General features: G+C 36.9%; 1 protein-coding gene and 1 long non-coding RNA gene across 2 annotated transcripts; one reads left to right on the plus strand and one right to left on the minus strand.

The window, feature by feature from the left end:
- Positions 1-2094: 2094 nt before the first annotated feature.
- Positions 2095-9165, minus strand: LOC111323418 (Golgi reassembly-stacking protein 2). Its single transcript, XM_022926750.2, has 11 exons — positions 9008-9165; positions 8773-8853; positions 7496-7592; positions 6622-6669; positions 6078-6136; positions 5888-5974; positions 5644-5733; positions 5504-5544; positions 4821-4932; positions 4102-4177; positions 2095-3810 (listed from the first exon to the last, which is right to left on the minus strand). The coding sequence occupies exons 1-11, from the start codon at positions 9068-9070 to the stop codon at positions 3368-3370; spliced, it is 1197 nt and encodes a 398-aa protein (XP_022782485.2). The 5' UTR covers positions 9071-9165; the 3' UTR covers positions 2095-3367.
- A 63-nt stretch (positions 9166-9228) lies between these two features.
- Positions 9229-14855, plus strand: LOC148716103 (uncharacterized). Its single transcript, XR_015995269.1, has 2 exons — positions 9229-9426; positions 11886-14855. It is a non-coding gene; the product is annotated as an uncharacterized LOC148716103 (long non-coding RNA).
- The last annotated feature ends 4664 nt before the right edge of the window (positions 14856-19519 follow it).

Raw genomic sequence — 19519 nt, forward strand, 5'->3', positions numbered from 1 at the left:
AATGAAACCAGCCTTGCTGAAAAACATCCGCTCTCAATGGAATCATGATATTCATGCAAAGTTGAGCCGTTTCATTGTTTTCAATTTCAAGTAATTTTGCCCGAGACAACTACCAAAATTAATTTTAAAAAATGGCTTTTGGTGGGACAAAATAACAGAAAATAAACACTAAACTGATATTGAAATCTTTTGGGAATGGCTCTAAACATAAACTTTTATTTCTTTTTTTATTTAAAAAAAAAAAGAAAAAATATTCATTCTTAGCCTTGCTTTCCCTTAAATGTATCTTATAATTAGGGGTCATCCACTAGATTAGCTTTTGCTATTTGGATGATACTAACTTGCTACCTACTTTATTGCTAGATATTTTTCTCTTTTTTCCTTTGCTGAACTGTATTTAGTTGCTATGTAAATTTAACCCATATACCTTGTAAAATCGAGCTGAGTTAAAATAAATCATCATCATCATCATCATCATCAATAAATCATCATCACCATATAACCATACAATGACCACTAATTACCAAGTCGCATATGTTATGTGATAACAACAAAAGTTGCTGTGGGGCGTTGTCTTCATCATTACAGTTCTGGAACTCCTCACGCACAGTTTTTGCAATCAGTCTTCCCAACACCTCTGTCTCATCAAATCAGCTTTTAGTTATTGCCCTCCTTTTAGTTATTGCCCTCCTTTTAGTTATTGCCCTCCTTTTAGCTATTGCCCTCCTTTTAGTTATTGCCCTCCTTTTAGTTATTGCCCTCCTTTTAGTTATTGCCCTCCTTTTAGTTATTGCCCTCCTTGTTAATAGATACTGCAACTGGTGGTCAAAGTAAGGTTTGATATGCTGGGCATAGTTTCTGTTGAAGACTGGCTTGATGAACTCACCCAAAATTGAGGCCAACTTTTCATATATGAAAAAATCGCAAAGGCTAGTCTTGTTGTGTTCTTGGTCTTCGAATTTCTAAACATTTGTTAGATTTGACAAATTTATTAGTATATTCACCAACAGCTACAAAATGGCAAACACACAAGAAAATCCGACTGCCTTATTTAAGCTAACAGTAATAGAAGAATCTTCCAAAGCATACAACATGTCACATTTCTTAAACTTGCATTTGTGGTCAGAAACTTGTGTGAAGAATTTGGACATTTGGCGTAATTTTCCTGTTTTCAAGAGCTCTAGACCACAGACTTGCACTGAAAAGAACTGTAGTTATGAGCAATTTGACACAAGTGAAGGAAGTTCATCGTTTTATAAAAAAAAAAAAGTCGAGAAGATTGGATATGAAACAAATGACCAAAATCTTCATGTAGTAATTTACAATTACAACAGCTCTGACATCAACTTGGAAAAGAGTAGAAAACTGTACCGTTATACATACGAAAATTGCAAGAAAGCAGGGGTATATCACAAGAAACAAATGGGCATGCATTGGTTTACAATAAATATATCTTATTAACCAAGCGCGAGGGCCTTACTGGGAGAATATCGGCCCGAGGTCTTGACAGTACGGACCGAGCGCAGCGAGGTCCGTTCAAAAAAGACTGAGGGCCGATATTCTTCCAGTACGGTCCCGAGCAAGCTTGGTTAATAAGAGATTTATTATACGACTGAAGTTCAAAGGGACAAAAGTGCGGTATCATTCGGGACCATTCGGGACAGTGCCCGGTCCAGTACTTAGAGAACATTGGACCGGCAATAGAGCATTTTGATTGGTTGATTTTAGTTATTGGCCCTCTGACTGCCCAAGTCGTGTAATAAATATATCTTATTAACCAAGCGCGAGGGCCGTACTGGGAGAATATCGGCCTGAGGTCTTGACAGTACGGACCGAGGCCTGATATTCTTCCAGTACGGTCCCGAGCAAGCTTGGTTAATAAGAGATTTATTATACGACTGAAGTTCAAAGGGACACAAGTGCGGTATCATTCGGGATCATTCGGGACAGTGCCCGGTCCAGTACTGAGAGAATATTGGACCGGCAATAGAGCATTTTGATTGGTTGATTTTAGTTATTGGCCCTCTGACTGCCCGAGTCGTGTAATAAGAGTCCATACAGTTCAGGGAACTTTTCAAGTTAATTTGTGAATACTCATGGTAACTCCTCGCCATTTATTATACTTTCTTAAGGTAAGTACATGTCCACCTTCTATCTCTTGTAAACACATCAAATTTCTATTAATAAGTAGTTTCTTAGAAATCGACTTTGAAATAAAAGCTAGCGCTAAGAAGTCACGACGTTTCGACCTCTCTGAGGTCATTTTCAAGTGAGTAAGTTTTCCAAATCAGCATAAATATGTTGAGGCAATTTGAAGACGATAAAATGTGGTGAACGCTAAAATATGTGAAAAAGTGTAAACAATATACAACGGAAGAGAATAAAGGATTAAAATAATCGTAGCACTAAACGTCCTTCGGGCTACGATTATTTTATTCTTTTATTCTCTTCCGTTGTATACTGTTTACACTTTTTCACAAATTTTAGCGTTCACCGCATTTTATCGTCTTCAACTTGCTTCAACATATTTATGCTGATTTGGAAAACTTATTCACTTGAAAATGACCTCAGAGGGGTCGAAACGTCGTGACTTCTTAACGCTAGCTTTTACTTCAAAGTCAATTTCTATTAAGATGAATTTATTTAGGTCACTCTTTTGAACGAAAAACTGACCTTCAAATCCGTAGAAAACATTATGTTCTTGCAAACTGATGAACAGTTTTGACAGAGAAGCTCCAATGATTTAGATAGGTACTTTTTCACTTATTTGCTCTCTCACTTGCATATTACTGACATTCTTGCAGGTCAGTTGCACTCCAAGTTAAGATTTACAAAAAACTTCCACAGCATTAAATTTTTTTTCTCTGTACTTCTTAGCAAGTTGTTATTATCATTACAGATATCATAATAGCAATTTTCAGTTTAGTGACTCAGACAAGGAAAATCTGCAGTCAAAGCACACTTACTGGTGCACAATACAATTTTGTGTTGAACAAAGTCACTTCAGATTGAAGCTGTCCAAAGTGATCACATAAGCTCTGTAGTAAAGTTGTTTTGAATGGGAAAACAAGACTGACCCAAAAATTCAAGACACTACTACCGAAAAGAAAATGTCCCCTACCAGGAGGAACTGCTAGAATTAAAACCTCCCCCAAAGGAAAGAATTGGACTACCTTCACCAGATCAGTAGGCAATACATTTTTGTCTTGGTTACCCTTACTGCCACCTTTGCAAATAAGATGAGAGACAGAAAAAAATAACTAGAGCTGAGAGAACAAAATTTTCATAGCCATGCAAAATACACTTTTGTATGATAATATATTTCTAGTGTATCTATTGACTGTAATTACTCTCGGGCTATTCTGTTTTACGATGTTGCAATTGGTTGTGAAGGTGGTGGCGTTGGTTGAAAAGCTGCGGAGATGTCATCACTTGGCAATGATGGGCTTGTTGTGGGTATTAAGGGGGCAGGCATTGCTCCCGCAGTGATATCAGTCATAAGGGGTGTTGCTGTAGCTGTCACAGTGACTGCAGAACTTCCAGCTGGTGTTGTTGATGCAGCCCCTGTATTCATCTGGGCTACTGAGAAAGGTGGTGGTTGTTTGCTCCCTGTCGCAGTTGTACCCTGAACTTGAGGTAAGAATGAGGGAACAGTAGGTGGGGCACCTCCCGGTACTACCAAAGGAGCAGCTCCTGGATATACAGCAGCTGGAACAGGAGATGTGGTTGGGAAACTTGGGTTGAATGGGTTCATGGCTGGTGATGTTGCAGTTGTGTTGAGGTTCAAGGATGTCATTCCTGACTCCAGACCTGTTAGAAAGAGAAAGCTGAGAACTAAAAAACCATAGAAAAGATCCCCCCAAAAACCATTTTCCACTGAAAAATGCAACTTCAATCACATCATCTTTCTATACACACACGCACACACTCACTCACTCTTTGTACTTGCTTCTTGGACATCAAAATAATGAAAGAAAATTGTATGCAAGAGTTTAAGGGATTAACTCAAGGAGTCGCATTAGAATGTGAAAAAAGTGTCTAACAAGGATAGTTATGTGCAAAGAATGCCCAAGCTTGTATAGCAAATCATGAGTAACCTACCTGCTGTTTGTATTGGTGAAACTGTTGATGTTGAAACTGCAACAAGAGGCACAGGGGTGGGTCCACTGAGAGGAACCTTTGGGGCCAAAAGATAAAAGTAAAAATAAGTTAAACATGATTACTTGTATGAGAAGAGCATACATGCCGCATCACAGTGTTGTGGTATTGGGTCGAATGCTACTCTCAAAAGAAACTTTCTAACACTCATAACCAAGCTGTAGGGTTTCTCATTAGGGCTTGTTGTGCTTCAATTGAAGACTTTAGCAGTAAACATGCCGGTAGGGTGGAGAAACAGTTTGAACAACTCAGTGCTGTAAGTGTGAAGTTTTACAAGGTTGCCATTTTCCAACAGTAGATCAGAAATGGTTCCCAAAATTTAAACTTTAGTTGACAGAGGCCATTTATCGTCTTTAGAGGCCCTCACTTGAACTTAATACCTGACACTCAAACCACTAAAAAGAATAAGGCAAAGGAGCAGCAATAATGATACTTTGGGAAAAAGTTCATCTCGCATAACTTTTGAATGGAAACACTTCAGTTGGCAACTTGACCTCCAAATACACCTTTCAAATTTTGCAATTTAGGCTGAAAATTAAGTAACCAATTCTTTTTTCACTGTTTGCCTGACGACTTAAATGTTTGCTGCTCGGGAAGTTCCATCTGCTTTTTTTTTTTTTTCGGTTCAAGATGAACTAGTCACAACTCATCAATTCACTTACATCAGAGAAGCCATCAGGAGCAGGAGATGAAGCTTTAGGTTGTAGAGCCACATCTGGAGAATCTTTGATTGGTATTCTGTGAAGATAGCCATATCCTATGCCACATCCCATACTGCAAGATATATCAAAGCCAAAGAGTTACATCTTGCAGGATGAATTAGTGGTCTATAGCTACTGTTATTTATTCTTGTTCTCCATAGCAGGATGAACCCACGAGCATATCTACTCCCCTTGGACGGGATGCCAGTCCATCCTGAGTTACTCCCCTCCCCCCCCTCATGTATTTTGTTGTGCTTCTCCGACAGTTTGATTGTGCCCATTAAAACTTCTGGGTGGAGAAAGGCACTGTGAATATTTCCTGTCTCACTTAAGAACAATGACTTGACCAGGGGCCATTTCTCAAAGGTCCTGATAACTTATCAGGCTTGTAAAGCTGTTCTTGTCTACATTCAAGATGAGAGTTTGAAAAGTTTTGAAAATTGTACAACAAAACTTTCAGCTAAAGAAACAAAACAGACAGGTCAGGGAGCCAGAACTTTGCATTACTTTTTATTCTAAAAAAATAGCTTCTGGCCTGTAAATTTCCCAGAACTATTGAGAAACAGGCCCTTGGTCCCCACCTGGACCTCTTCAACCACAACAATGCACATTAATCACAAAAGCGATTATAAGACATGACTCACCTTCCCTCGCCACCCCAATTTCTGTTTGGTGTAATGGTTATCTAGAAAGACAAATAGTAATTCAGAATCACAGCTAAAGTAAAAAGCTTTTTTCAGGCACTGTTTATTTACATCACAACTTGCAAATATAAAAGAAATACCTCTCTACAACCATCTGTTTCAGAATTGTAGACATATAACTTAAGTAGTTTCCCTTCATGTGATTCTATAAGTTGGAACAGGTCTTCAGACTAAAGAGGGAAAAAAGAAAATGCTGTTAGGGATGCAAGCCTCTGAAATTAAACATTACGTAGCTGTTTGGAGTTGTTCTGAGGCAACACGTAGGTGTCTTTCTGATGGACTTGTTCCTCAAAAAAGTATCTACTGTTTTTATTTATTTGTTACCTCATGTAGAACTGAATCAGCTCCTATGATGTAATCTGTATTTGAGCGCAACCCAGCTATGTCAGCAGGTGAGTTTGGTTGAACTTCCTTCAAACAAAGGTAAAATGAAATTAATGGGTTTGAGTAAAACAGACATTTGAACCTCAAACAAAAAGTTACAAAATAAAACATCTTTTCAAGCTTTACTCACCAAAACATGCCAAACGTTTTCATTAGCTCCTTCAAAGGAACAAAAACGAATACTAACTCCTGCAAAAGGAAAGATACAATTTGCTACACAATTCATACATAAATTACATTTACCACCTGTGCATTATAGAGCCAACTGTCTTCCAGTTGAATAGGAAGTGAAATTCAATTTTCATTTTTGACAATTCCTTTCTTTCTGTGCCAAGGGAATTAAATTGCATTTCCAAAATTCATTTCTTTTCTCCCCTAAAAAAGGCATCCACCTTTCTGTTTGTTATTCAATTTTCTTCACAGACTGAAACTGGAAAGAAAGTTAACTTAATCCTCTATATTTTTAATATTTTACAGCAGCTCTGAACAATGGATTTGATTTTCTTTGCTGTTTTTGTATAGAAATTTATTAGTGTATATAACTCATTTTTTGTTTCAGCAATCTTTGTTTTGACAGGAATATGAAAAAAAACATTGAGTGGTTCAAAGATGGACTAGAATGAAACTATGCTGGTTTCTTATGGAAACCAAACACACTTGTGACATCAACATACCTAGGAGACCCTGGCCACCCCACATACTGCTTGGAGTGATACTAACTTCTGTAAGGTAAAAAATGAAATGAATTTAAAAACACAAACAGACTACAACTTTGCCAACAATTTGAAAGTGACAGTTCAACTCAGCAAAGTGTGAACACCTGAAATATTTATGTGATGCCTGTGGGCCAGTCATTCAGACAAAGTTTAGCTGTTGTTTAAAAAAAAAAAATGCATCCTAAACAATTCTTAATTTAGCTGGACCTTTTTCCTAACATTTATTTTTGGGAACAGTGTCAAGAGGGTCAAAATTAGTGCTTACAGTTGAAGGGCATTTCTTTGAAGAAATCAATCCTCTTACAAAGAAAGCTTAAGGCCCACTGATTGCATAAAACTGTGGTTTGGGTTAGACCTTGTGCTAATAACCAGCCTTGTGTGTTTCAGAGAAAAGACAAATTAAGTGTCAGAAAACTAACCTGAAAACCCCAATCGCAATTTGTTTGTAGTTTTGGGGTTTACATACTTGTGCTGGCCTTAATTATGATTGGTCAATACATAATTGACCTGTCAGAATCAAATCAAGGTATTCTGTGTTTCATAGAAGGGCAAATATTCCCAACATCTTGAAGTTGAATCAGATAAGGGAGAAAGCTTTTTTTAGTGTTGAAATAAATGTTTAATATGATTGTGAACTGAAGCTATGATTTAATAATTAAAAAAAAAAAAAAAAAAAAATCCATGCTTTTGTGCAATATTGTGATCCCCATTTTTTGCTCAATCATTTTTCTCTAATGAGAAGTTATTTCTCCTTCTGATGTAATTAAGGAAAGACTTTCAAATCTTGGAGGAGTATTGTAATTAAAATAATTTTCGTATTGAAGAAACTTACCTCTAACTTTGCATGTTTTGCTACTAAAAACAAGCATCTTCACAGGTTTTTCTGCATTTGATTTAAGGATTTCCTTCAGTGTTTCATTATCTTGATCCTAAATATTAAGTTAGAGCAAGAACAGGTGAAAAGTTAAAATGTGCATTATGAATCAAATCCAGCAAATTTGATAAAGAACAAGCCCACCCTGTAGAAAGATGCAGGGAGTGGAAATTATCTGGAAGAATTATAGGTACTTTTCTTTAACCCTTTTGACTCCTAAGAAGGACTGGCATCTAACTTCTTCTTGCAATATCACCCTTGAATCACACATCAAGGTCATGAGAATTGAGAAAATGATCACCAACTAAAGACGCTCTTGATTCTCCTCATCATCATCTTAGGAAATGTATAGAGAACAGTATGGAGAGTATGGATTCTGATATTAAGGTGTAAGGAGTTAAGTTTATAGACAGGATGGTCTAACAAGGCTGTACCCCAAGAAAAACTGAAGGGAGCCCAGTGCTCTGAAACTGTGAAATCCAGGGTGCCCAGCATATGCTTTTTATGAAAAAAACTAAGATTCCTGAGTCGCCCAAGAGCAAAAATAAGGCACCAGGAGTCGCTGGGTGCTGCTAGAGCACAGCCTTGTCTGATTGACATATCCTATATTGACATAGGGTGTAGGGAGTTACATTTATGGACAGGGTGGTCTGATTGACATATTCCAGCATATGCCCCTAGGTTGTGTTCTTTTCTTCCCTTTTCCAATCCTCTTTTCTTTTATCTGATTCCCACATTAGAAACCAAGTTTCAAGCTAATATAAAGCCTTGCCATTTACAAAACAAACCTGAAACAAGGCTTTAAAATCTTGGCTGGTTCAAACACGGATTAAACAAAAACTACTCCACAACTATAATCAATGTTACTAGCTGCTATGATAGCCTAATGTCTCTCTAATGTATATAATTACTTCTTCTATGATAACTTACGCGCAAGTGTTCATAAGTTGTAATACTCTTGGTTCAAAATGACTCTAAAGTAAGGTTTACCTCTACTTAATTAAAAACAGCTGCTTACAAAAGTAGACAAAAGAGTTTCTATGTAAAACTGAATGGATCAGCCTTTTCGTAAAATTCATTAGTCTTAATTGTTACCAAATCATGAATAGAGAGAGAAACATCGACTACGACAGAATGCAAAACCAACATTTGTAACTTTTGATCTCGGTAACGTCGAATTTTGCAAAACCACACTGCAAAGGACAAGGTAAAAGTTAATCTTCGCTTCAACCCACCAGTCGCGTATTTTCTATCGAGATTATAAAATCAAAGAAGGGCTCCAATCCTGCTTTATATCCAGGAGAATTTTCTTGAACCTGTAAAACAGCACATAAAATAAGCCGCGTTAAAAGAAGAGGATCGAACCATTTGTATTATCAACAAATTGCGCGGAGTTACATGTACAGGATAACTCAGAGCATACCCTGTATTTTAATGTTAGTAGAATCGATTGCATTAAACTTATATTACCCTTAGTACATGATATCCTTCAGATCCACCGCCTGGGATTTCTGCAGATTGGCCTGCTCCCATGTTACAATTTCTTTAGGTAGTCTCTACCGAGTTCATCCACTCATTCAAGATGGCCGCCAAAAATGTTGACGTGGACTTCCCGCTAAATCTCCCAGCAGCACCAGCGAGAGTGTAAAGATTTCATTCGGGGTGGGGAGGGAGGCGTTTATTTACATTTATTTCAATATGGCGGCGTGAGAACGGTGTTCAGCTGAAAACCTTTTTATCGAAAATCTCCATTTTCATGACGTTTGTTCCTTGTTTCAGTCACGTTCAAACCAGTGCTGTCATTTCAAATTAATTTTCAACTCGCCTATCTGTTTTATCCGCAGGTTTCGAAAAGGAATGAAATTGCGCTACATGGCGCTTATGAATTGGTAAGCATGAGATGTTATGTCGTCTTTTTTTTTTTTTTTTTTTTTTTTTGATCAAGTTTACCAATACATCAGCCTTAAGCTGGTAATCCTATTTTCCGATCGGTTATCAATGGCAGACAACTGGGTACCAGATATCGTTCTTGAAGAAGTAGCGGACCAGGCATTTTTGATTGAAGGGACGGGTGGGGTGGGGGGGGGGGGGGCGTTAAAAAACGCAAATTTGGTTTTGATTTCGTATTGAGTGACAACATGCAAAAATGATGTTTCAAGAATTTTGTTGTTATACAAGTAGTAAAAAACCCACAGGTCAGGTGTAATTTGGGTGAGTAAATACTCAGTATTTTCTAAGTGGAAAATGGCTGCCATCTTTGATTTTAAGGGCAGGGGAAGGCTGGGGAAGGCTGGGGAAAGAGAGAGAGAAATTTGAACTAAGGAGGTGAGTGATGCCCCTGACCCGCCCCTTGCCCCCGCACTGACTCCAAATCAAACATGGCACTTGGATAAATGATCACAAACATTAACTTGCCTTAATAAGATGCCTACGCTGCAGGCTAGGGAGAAGAGGCTACAAACCCCTGTAGACTCCCCCTCCCCCACCCACTTGAGAGAAACTGTGGGAAACCAAACTCTCAGTGACTCTGTCCATCTAGGGGACCGTTCATTTTTTACAAGGGAGGAGGGACTGGTGGGATTTGGGGGTGGGGTCACCCAAAAAAAAAAAACGGCCTTAAAGGGGAGCCAGCTAAAAAAAATAAGGCAGAAAGGGGGGGTCATGTAAAATCTTTTAGTAATGCTATAAGATGGGATATATTTTACACTGAAAAAAATTTACCTGTATTGAGGGGGGGTCAAGGAAAAAAATTAAACGACTGAGGGGGTCATGCAACTTTTTAATGAAAGTTAAAAAAATCCCACCAGCCCCCCCCACCTCATAAAAAATGAATGGTCCCTAGGGATATATGGGAAGTAGAGCTTGTACATGTGATCTCACGAAGAAACCTTTCAGATACTTGGGGGGGGGGGGTAGTAGACTGACCTTGACTAGCAACCCAACTGAGAGGAGTAGGGATATATCATGGTACACAAAATGGGGATGAGTTCTGAAAGCTATGGGAGTTAGGTTCTTTTGCTGGAAACTTACCGTTATCCTAGTGGGAGATACAGGGGCTTAATAGTTTACACGATGGACTCCAGGTCTAAACGAAACCTGGCCAGGTCATTGTGTTTTGTTTTCAGACTTGAATTTGAGCAGTGATAACTGGCAAAAGAATTATAAAGCTCTGGAAAAGGTTATCATATTCTTCTTTAGATTGTTGAAATTCCCAAGTTTTTCATAAACCCAAATTTTGAGATTTGCATGCTATTGACTTAAGAGAAATTATTGCACAGGGGGGGGGGGGGAGGAGGGTATGGACACCTCAGGACCCTACCTGGCTGTTAATCCCCTCACCCTTGACTTGTAAATATTCCGAACATATAAGATAATCTGGTTTTGTCAGCTGAGGTAATAATTTGAATTGGCCACTGTAAAGGGATTCTGAAAGTGACATTTCGAGCATTAGCCCTCCATTTCTTGACCCTGACAAAGGGCTAATGTTCACAGTATCAGCTTTAAAATCTCCATATGGTGGCCAATTAATAATAATAATAATAATAATAATAATTCCTGTTAGAAGGAGGACCGTAGACACAACGGAAAAGCTTTTTAGGATTAGTTAATGTACATTCATTTTTTACTCCATGGGTCACAGGTTACGATTTTCGTCCTGTGCTGCCTGATTAGAATGTAGAATTCAGTTGATTTCTCTGCGACAATAATTTAATATTTATATTGCACAAATTAACATGTGGATATAATCAAATGTGCATCACAATACTTTTCGGGGGACTTTAGCCGGACTGCCAATTCATATCATCAACTCATTTGATTGTCATCATCGATCCTTTTCATGCCTCGTGAAACATAGGGCCTTCACAGAGCTTTTCCACTCCTCTCGATTGGTTGCTGCTGTCCGCACCTCCTCCCATGACCTCCAACCTGCCTCTTGCCTTTCTTTCTCTACTGTACGTCTCTAAGTGGTTTTTGGTCTTCCCCTTCTCCTTTTACCTTTTTGTGCCCAGTTCATAGCAACATTGCAATCATTATTATGATCTTTCCCAAGAATATGACCAATCATTTACCATCTACGAGACATCACTTCCGCACTCAGTGGCCTCATGCCTACCCTTTCCAGTCACTCTTTGGTGCTGACATGGTCTTGCCATCGGATTCGGAGGATCCTTCGTAGGCCAACTCATTTGATATAACTAGATAATCTTTTAATACCCTCCTTAACTGACGCAGCACCACAGTTTCTTTAACCCTCCTTAACTGACGCAGCACCACAGTTTCTTTAGAAGCTCGCCCTATTATTCATAACACATCATTACTGGTATGTTTCTCTTTTTTCCCTCCTTAGGACTAGGATGTTCCTATTGAGTGAAAATACCTTAAAATAAAGAAATTCAAAAGAAGATTTAGTGAAACAGGATAAGTTTAGATGGTTGTCTTACAATTAATTAGCAATGCGCTTGTTATTCTGGTTGGCTCTGAAGGTTTAAACTTAAATTTGATAGATTAGATCGATTTTCAGGGCATACTTTGTCAGCCAGCCTAGGAATGTTTTATTCCTGCGAAGGGACTCATCCAAGGTGTTTAGGCCATTTTGTCAATCATCACATCTGAAGTCTTGCTGGCATTAAAGTGATGGTGGCAATCAGACCTGGTATCACACAAGAATCCCAACTGCAGAACTTCTGGAAAGATTTACGCAGTATGCATGTTCTCCATGCTTCATTTATTTCCTTTAATATAGACAAGAAGAATTTAAACAGTGAAGAGCCCCTTGAGTTGCTGGCATTTCTGTTAAAAAATTCTTTGTCATTTCTGTTAAAAATTCTTTGTCAGGGGTTTCATTAAGGGCCTGGTGATCTGGAGGAGAGTTTGTCTTATAGAGAGGTTCAGTTCAAAAAGTTTTGCCTGCTGTGAAAACCAGTTGCCCTCCTGCTGAAAACATTAATGAAACTCCTGCTTTGTAAATTCACACATAACACAAGTGAAGAAGAAGGGAGCCACCTGGGTTATAGTCTCCTGCTAACCCCCTACAACCATCATCATCATCATCATCATCATCGTCATCATCATCATCATCTCTATTTTGCACTTGTTATATCATTAACTACAAGTGAGATAAAATAAAAGGAGAAAATAGAAAGAGCAGAGTTTTACATATTGTAGGAAAAGGAGAAGTGCGCAGTGACCATAGTAGCAAATGCTTTCGAGATGGTCACTACCACATGATTTAATAATATAATAATAATAATATTTAACGAGGGAGCCCAACTTGCCATAGCAGTTTTCAGTGGGGCCCTCATTAACTAATTAATTAAATCAATTTAACTAATCACCTTAATTGATAAAATAATAATAGTAATAGTAATAATGATAACAATAATAAATAAATAAAATAAAATGTGTTTATAAATAAATTTAAAAAGAGAAAAATATTTATGAGAAGCTAGCATACTATATTTAAGATTTACAAAGAGGGAAAAAGGAAAATAAAAAGTAATACATTAAGCAAATTATAAATTATTGATACTCAATAGATTGTACAATTATATACCTAACTGCCTGAATATGTATAAAAGTACAGTAATATAAAAAATCATAGTGAAAATAATATGAAGGAGAGACAAAAAAAAATTACATTTGGTTGGCAAGAAGGTAGTGCTTCAGTATACTGCGGAATAAAGGAAGAAAAGGGCAAAATTTTCAGGGTGTAAGGTACTTTTTCCCAAACTCTAGAGGCCATGGATGTAAAGCTTGAGAGGCCGTAGTTAGTTCTGGACACTGGTCTGTATAAGTTATCTTTTGAGGCGTATATAGTGTTATAGTTATGTACTCCACTTGAGGGTGCAATTAATTTATGAAGAGCATTGCACAGGAGGTATTTAAGTTTATAAAATAGGGATGCTATCTTGATTTTGAATATTTATCAAGATTATGCAGTTCAAGCATTTTATAGTAGATGGAAGCATTTTCTCTTTGGGAAGCAAAAAATATGGAACGAATACATTTGTTTTGAATTTTCCATACAGTTTTAAGTCGGGTTTGGCAAGCTGATCCCCAGCTTACCAAACCATAAGAAATATAAAGATAGATAAGGTTGTAATAGAGCTGTCTAAGAGAAGTAGCAGACACATAGTAGCGAAGCTTATTAAGGATACCGGTACCCAAATTTTTTGCTATTCGATTGTTAACATGCTGTATTTGGGTATCCCATTTTAGGTTCTCATCAATAAATATACCTAAGTACCTATAGTATGTTTTTGTTGAATATTACAAGCTGTTAGATTAGGAGATAATTTTTTCTTAGTTGATGCAATGATCATGTAGTTAGTTTTTTTTAAAATTAATGGATAATCTATTCACATTACAGTATTTTATAACATTCATAAGTCCTTTGTTCACAATTGATTCAAAATCTGCAATATTTTTTGATGAAAAAAAAATGTTGGTGTCATCAGCAAAGATTCGAAACAAAAGTTTACTTGATGATTTTGGAAGACCATTTACATACAGTAAAAACAGCAGGGGACCAGGGGTTGAGCCTTTATTGAGGGACTCCACAAGTTATAAGTTTAGGAGAAGACTCTAAATCACCTTCAACGGTTGAATCACTCCTAATATTTCTCTCCTCACATCCTGGAGTAGTTGTTCTTTCCACAATTTTCGAAAATCACTTATAATTTGAAGCTCATATCCAGCTAACTGAGCCAGCAAGAAAGTAATTTAAGATTATTTGAAGATATTTTCTCAGAGAAAGTAAAAGTGTGACACGCCGTCGATGAGTCCTCATGGACTTTTAGTTATTTTGTAATAAAAATAAAACCCTGAATTCCCAATATATGATTGTTGGGTCTCCTTTCTAGCTGTCACATATTTCCTTGTAAATTAATAGGAAGAATTCAATCAAGATAACAACTTCTGCCTGATGAGTTTAAGTATTCTCATAACTTGTTTGCCGGATAATGTATGGATATTATTGGGAGAATTTACATGTTTATCACTTGTGGAAGTTAAAGGTTAATTTACTGAATTGACTGAAAGGGCAGACCAAACAGTACTCGTTAATCATATCTTTTCTTTGTTCCTAATAGTAATTTATGATTGTTAATTGTATTTTCGCCTACTTCTTGAGTATAAGAAGGGTGGAAAACTCAAATTCTTCAGTCAGTAACATAATCCCGACTTTGGACCGAGAACCCGCAGGTAGAGCACCCATTTTTTTGTCAGTTTTTTTATCTAGCTGATTGACCTTTTTCAGTCTCTTTAACTATACATTTGTAGCAAATAAGTGATTAAAATAAATTAAGTCTTCACCTTGTTTTTTGATCGGTTCATTAGCCATTATATGCCCTTTTCCTGTAGGGTCAATATTGAATCGAGTAGAATTTCATTATTGCAATGTCAAATAATAACTTCGCAGTTACTTTATAACATGCCAAGAAATTCCCCCTTTTCGCAGAGATATAAACGCACGAACAAAATTCTATTGTTTTTAATATTCAGAGAGGATTTTTCGGCCCACTAAAGAGCTGTTGCTTTGACGCTTGCAAATAATACTCAGATAATCACACGCTTTCTTACGCGCCATAAATTGTCTAGAAATCCCCCTTTTTCGAGTTGAAAGCTCGTTCATAGCCAGTGGCTCGTCCACGTAAACTATTTCCTATTGCTTTAATATTCAGAGAGGATGATTTTCTCGGCCCATAAAAGAGCAGCAGCTTTGACACTGCACACAATACATAGCTAATCGTTTTCTCTAACGCGCTGTAATTTGTCCGCGAATTTCCCCTTTTCAAATTGAAGGCTTGTTTTAGCTAGTAGTTCTAGTAGTTAACCCAAAGCTCTTTGACGAATTTCTATTATTTTAATATTCAGAGAGTATTTTCTCGGCCCAAAAAATAGCTGTAGCTTTGAAACTAGCACACAATACATAACTAATCATACTCTTTCTAACGCGCTATAGTTTGTCCGGGACTTCCCTTCGTTCTAGTTGATAACTCTTTTTAGCTAGTTTCTACTGGTTCACCCAAAGCTCTTTGACGAATTTCTATTATTTTAATATTCAGAGAGGATTTTCTCGGCTCACAAAAGAGCTGTAGCTTTGACAATTGCACACAATACACAGGTAATCACGCTCTTTTTATCGAGCTAGAAGTTGTCCAGGAGTTCCCCTATTTTTCACAGAAATAAATGCATCAATACTGAATCAATAAAAATTGGTTAATGAGCTTTTGGATAATCTGGAGGAACAAGTAGCTAAAAAGAGCTTTCATCTCGAAAAGGGGAATTCCTGGACATTGTATAGCTCGTAAGGAAGAGCGTGATTAGCTGAGTATTGTGTACAAATGTCAAAGTTACAGCTCTTTTGTGGGCCGAGAAAATCCTCTCTGAATATTGTAAACGATAGAGTTTTGGTCATGCGTCTATATCTCTGCGAAAAAGGAGAATTCCTAGACAATTTATTGCTCGTAAGAAAGAGTATGATTAGCTTTATATTGTGTGCAAGTTTCATAGCTACAGCTCTTTTATAAGGCGAGAAAATTCTCTCTGAATATCAAAACAATATTCAGTTTGCTAGTAGTTCTTCCCGATGAACCAATAGCTCATTAACGAATTTCTATTGTTTTAATATTCAGAGGGGATTTTCTTGGCCCACAAAAGAGCTGTAGCTTTAAAATGAGCACACAATACAGAGCTAATCATACTCTTTCTAACGAGCTAGAAATTATTTTATATTTAATATAGAAACGCATGTGAACCGAAAAAATCCTCTCTGAGTATTAAAACAATAGCATTTTGCTAGTGGTCTAGTGGTTCTTCCAGATTAGCCAAGAGCTCATTAACGAATTACCATTGTTTCAATATTCAGAGAGGATTTTCTCGGCGTACAAAAGAGCTGTAACTTTGAAATTAGCACACAATACAGAGCTAATCATGCTCCTTCTAACGAGCTAGAAATTATTTTATATTTAATATATAAACGCATGTGGGCCGAGAAAATCGTCTCTGAGTAGAAAACAATAGCATTTTGCTAGTGGTCTAGTGGTTCTTCCAGATTGGCCTGGAGCTCATTGACAAATTTCTATTGATTTAATATTCAGAGAGGATTTTCTCGGCGTGCAAAAGAGCTTGAGCTTTCAAATTAGCACACAATACAGAGCTAATCATGCTCTTTCTAACGCGCTAGAAATTATTTTATATTAAAAATATAAACGCATGTGGGCTGAGAAACAGTTCATCACACTTATTTGCTACAAATGTAAATTTAAAGCTGCAGTGATTAGCTCTGTATTGTGCGCAAGTGTCAAAGCTACAGCTCTTTTGCCCGGGGCAAGAAAAACCTCTTTGAATATTAAAACAGAATATTTTTTTCAGAAAGCCTTCGGTTAACCAGTAGAACAACTAGCTAAAACGAGCTTTCAAATCGTAAACATGGAATTCCCAGACAAATTATAGCGCATTAGAAAAAGCATGATTACTTATGTATTGTGTGCTAGTTTCAAAGCTACAGCTCGTTTGCACGCCGAGAAAATCCTCTCTGATTATTAAAACAATAGAAATTCGTTAATGAGCTCTTGGCTAATGTGGAAGAACCACAAGAAAAATGCTATTGTTTTAATACTCAGAGAGGATTTTCTCGGCCCACATGCGTTTATATAATTAATATAAAATAATATCTAGCTCGTTAGAAAGAGCATGACTAGCTCTGTACTGTGTGCCAATTTCAAAGCTACAGCTCTTTTGTGCGCCGAGAAAATCCTCTCTGAATATTAAATCAATAGAAATTCGTTAGTGAGCTCTTGGCTAATCTGGAAGAACCACTAGATCACTAGCAAAATGCTATTGTTTTATACTCAGAGAGGATTTTCTCGGCCCACATGCGTTTATATAATTAATATAAAATAATATCTAGCTCGTTAGAAAGAGCATGACTAGCTCTGTATTGTGTGCTAATTTCAAAGCTCTTTTGTACGCCGAGAAAATCCTCTCTGAATATTAAAACAATAGAAGTTCGTTTATGAGCTCCTGGCTGAATCTGGAAGAACCACTAGCAAAATGCTATTGTTTTATACTTAGAGAGGATTTTCTCGGCCCGCATGCGTTTATATGATTAATATAAAATAATATCAAACTTGTTAGAAAGAGCATGATTAGCTCTGTATTGTGTGCTAATTTCAAAGCTACAGCTCTTTTGTACGCCGAGAAAATCCTCTCTGAATATTAAATCAATAGAAATTCGTTAGTGAGCTCTTGGCTAATCTGGAAGAACCACTAGATCACTAGCAAAATGCTACTGTTTTATACTCAGAGAGGATTTTCTCGGCCCGCATGCGTTTATGTAATTAATATAAAATAATATCAAACTTGTTAGAAAGAGCATGATTAGCTCTGTATTGTGTGCTAATTTCAAAGCTACAGCTCTTTTGTACGCCGAGAAAATCCTCTCTGAATATTAAAACAACAGAAGTTCGTTTATGAGCTCCTGGCTGAATCTGGAAGAACCACTAGACCACTAGCAAAATGCTACTGTTTTATACTCAGAGAGGATTTTCTCGGCCCGCATGCCTTTATATAATTAATATAAATAATATCAAACTTGTTAGAAAGAGCATGATTAGCTCTGTATTGTGTGCTAATTTCAAAGCTACAGCTCTTTTGTACGCCGAGAAAATCCTCTCTGAATATTAAAATAATAGAAATTCGTTATTGAGCTCTTGGCTAATCTGGAAGAACCACTAGACCACTAGCAAAATGCTATTGTTTTATACTCAGAGAGGATTTTCTCGGCCCGCATGCGTATATATAATTAATAGAAAATAATATCAAACTTGTTAGAAAGAGCATGATTAGCACTGTATTGTGTGCTAATTTCAAAGCTGCAGCTCTTTTATACGCCGAGAAAATCCTCTCTGAATATTAAAACAATAGAAATTCGTCAAAGAACTTTGGGTGAACCAGTAGAGCAAATGGCTAAAACAAGTTTTCAACACGAAAAAGGAGAATTCCTGGACAAATTATGGTGCATCAAAAAGAGCATGATGAACTATGTATTGTATGCTAGTTTCAAAGCTACAGCTCTTTTGTGGGCCGAACTATTAACGAATTTCTATTGTTTTAATATTCAGAGAGGATTTTATCGGTGTACAAAGCTGTAGCTTTGAAATTAGCACACGATACAGTACCACAGATGCACAGATATATATGCATGAATATTAAATCAATAGAAATTGGTTAATGAGCTTTTGGGTAATCTGGAGGAACCACTAGCTAAAATAAGCTTTCATCTCGAAAAAGGGGAATTCCTGAACATTGTATAGCTCGTAAAAAAGAGCGTGATTAGCTTAGTATTGAGAAAATCCTCCCTGAATATTGTAAACGATAGAATTTTGTTCCTACGTCTATATCTCTGCGAAAAAGAGGAATTCCTAGACAATTTATGGCTAATAAAGAAGAGTGTGATTACCAGGAATTCCCCCTTTTCGCAGAGATAGAAACGCATGAACAAAACTGTATTGTTAAACCGGAAGAAACACTAACTAAAACGAGCCTTTTAACTCGTTAACAAAATTCTATTGTTTTAATATTCAGAGAGGATTTTTCTTGTGGTGAATGAAAAACGAAAATGGAAACAGAGTCCTTTGAACGATTTGGCTTTATTTTCAAATACCTACGCACAGAATAAGATATATTTAAATTTTAGGGAAACTGTAATTGAAAATTGTGGCCTTTATTTCTTTATACAATAAAGAACTCGAGCAAAAGAAGTATCGCACAATTAGGATTTTAAACCAAAATTGCTTGTCATGAATTTCAATTCCCTGTTTGTTACATCTATTACAAAAACGGACAATTTAAAGGCCTACATTCAAGGCTTCGGTGTGAAAGAAAATTCAATTTACCTAGTGGCTCGTTACGTTTGTTGCAAACGTAGAACCTGAAAATAATGCGAGTTCGAGAAAAGATAGTACTATTCGAGACCAA

The sequence above is a fragment of the Stylophora pistillata genome, chromosome 14 (assembly GCF_964205215.1).
Source record: "Stylophora pistillata chromosome 14, jaStyPist1.2, whole genome shotgun sequence".
NCBI classification, from domain to species: domain Eukaryota; kingdom Metazoa; phylum Cnidaria; class Anthozoa; order Scleractinia; family Pocilloporidae; genus Stylophora; species Stylophora pistillata.

Bases quoted from the DNA above. Each gene is read 5' to 3' on its own strand.
- LOC111323418 (XM_022926750.2), bottom strand. From the start codon at position 9,070: ATGGGAGCAGGCCAATCTGCAGAAATCCCAGGCGGTGGATCTGAAGGA. The intron at 7,593-8,772 runs GTGGGTTGAAGC...CTTAATATTTAG, and splicing joins CGATAGAAAATACGCGACTG to GATCAAGATAATGAAACACT. The intron at 6,137-6,621 runs GTATGTTGATGT...TTCCTTTTGCAG, and splicing joins GGGTGGCCAGGGTCTCCTAG to GAGTTAGTATTCGTTTTTGT.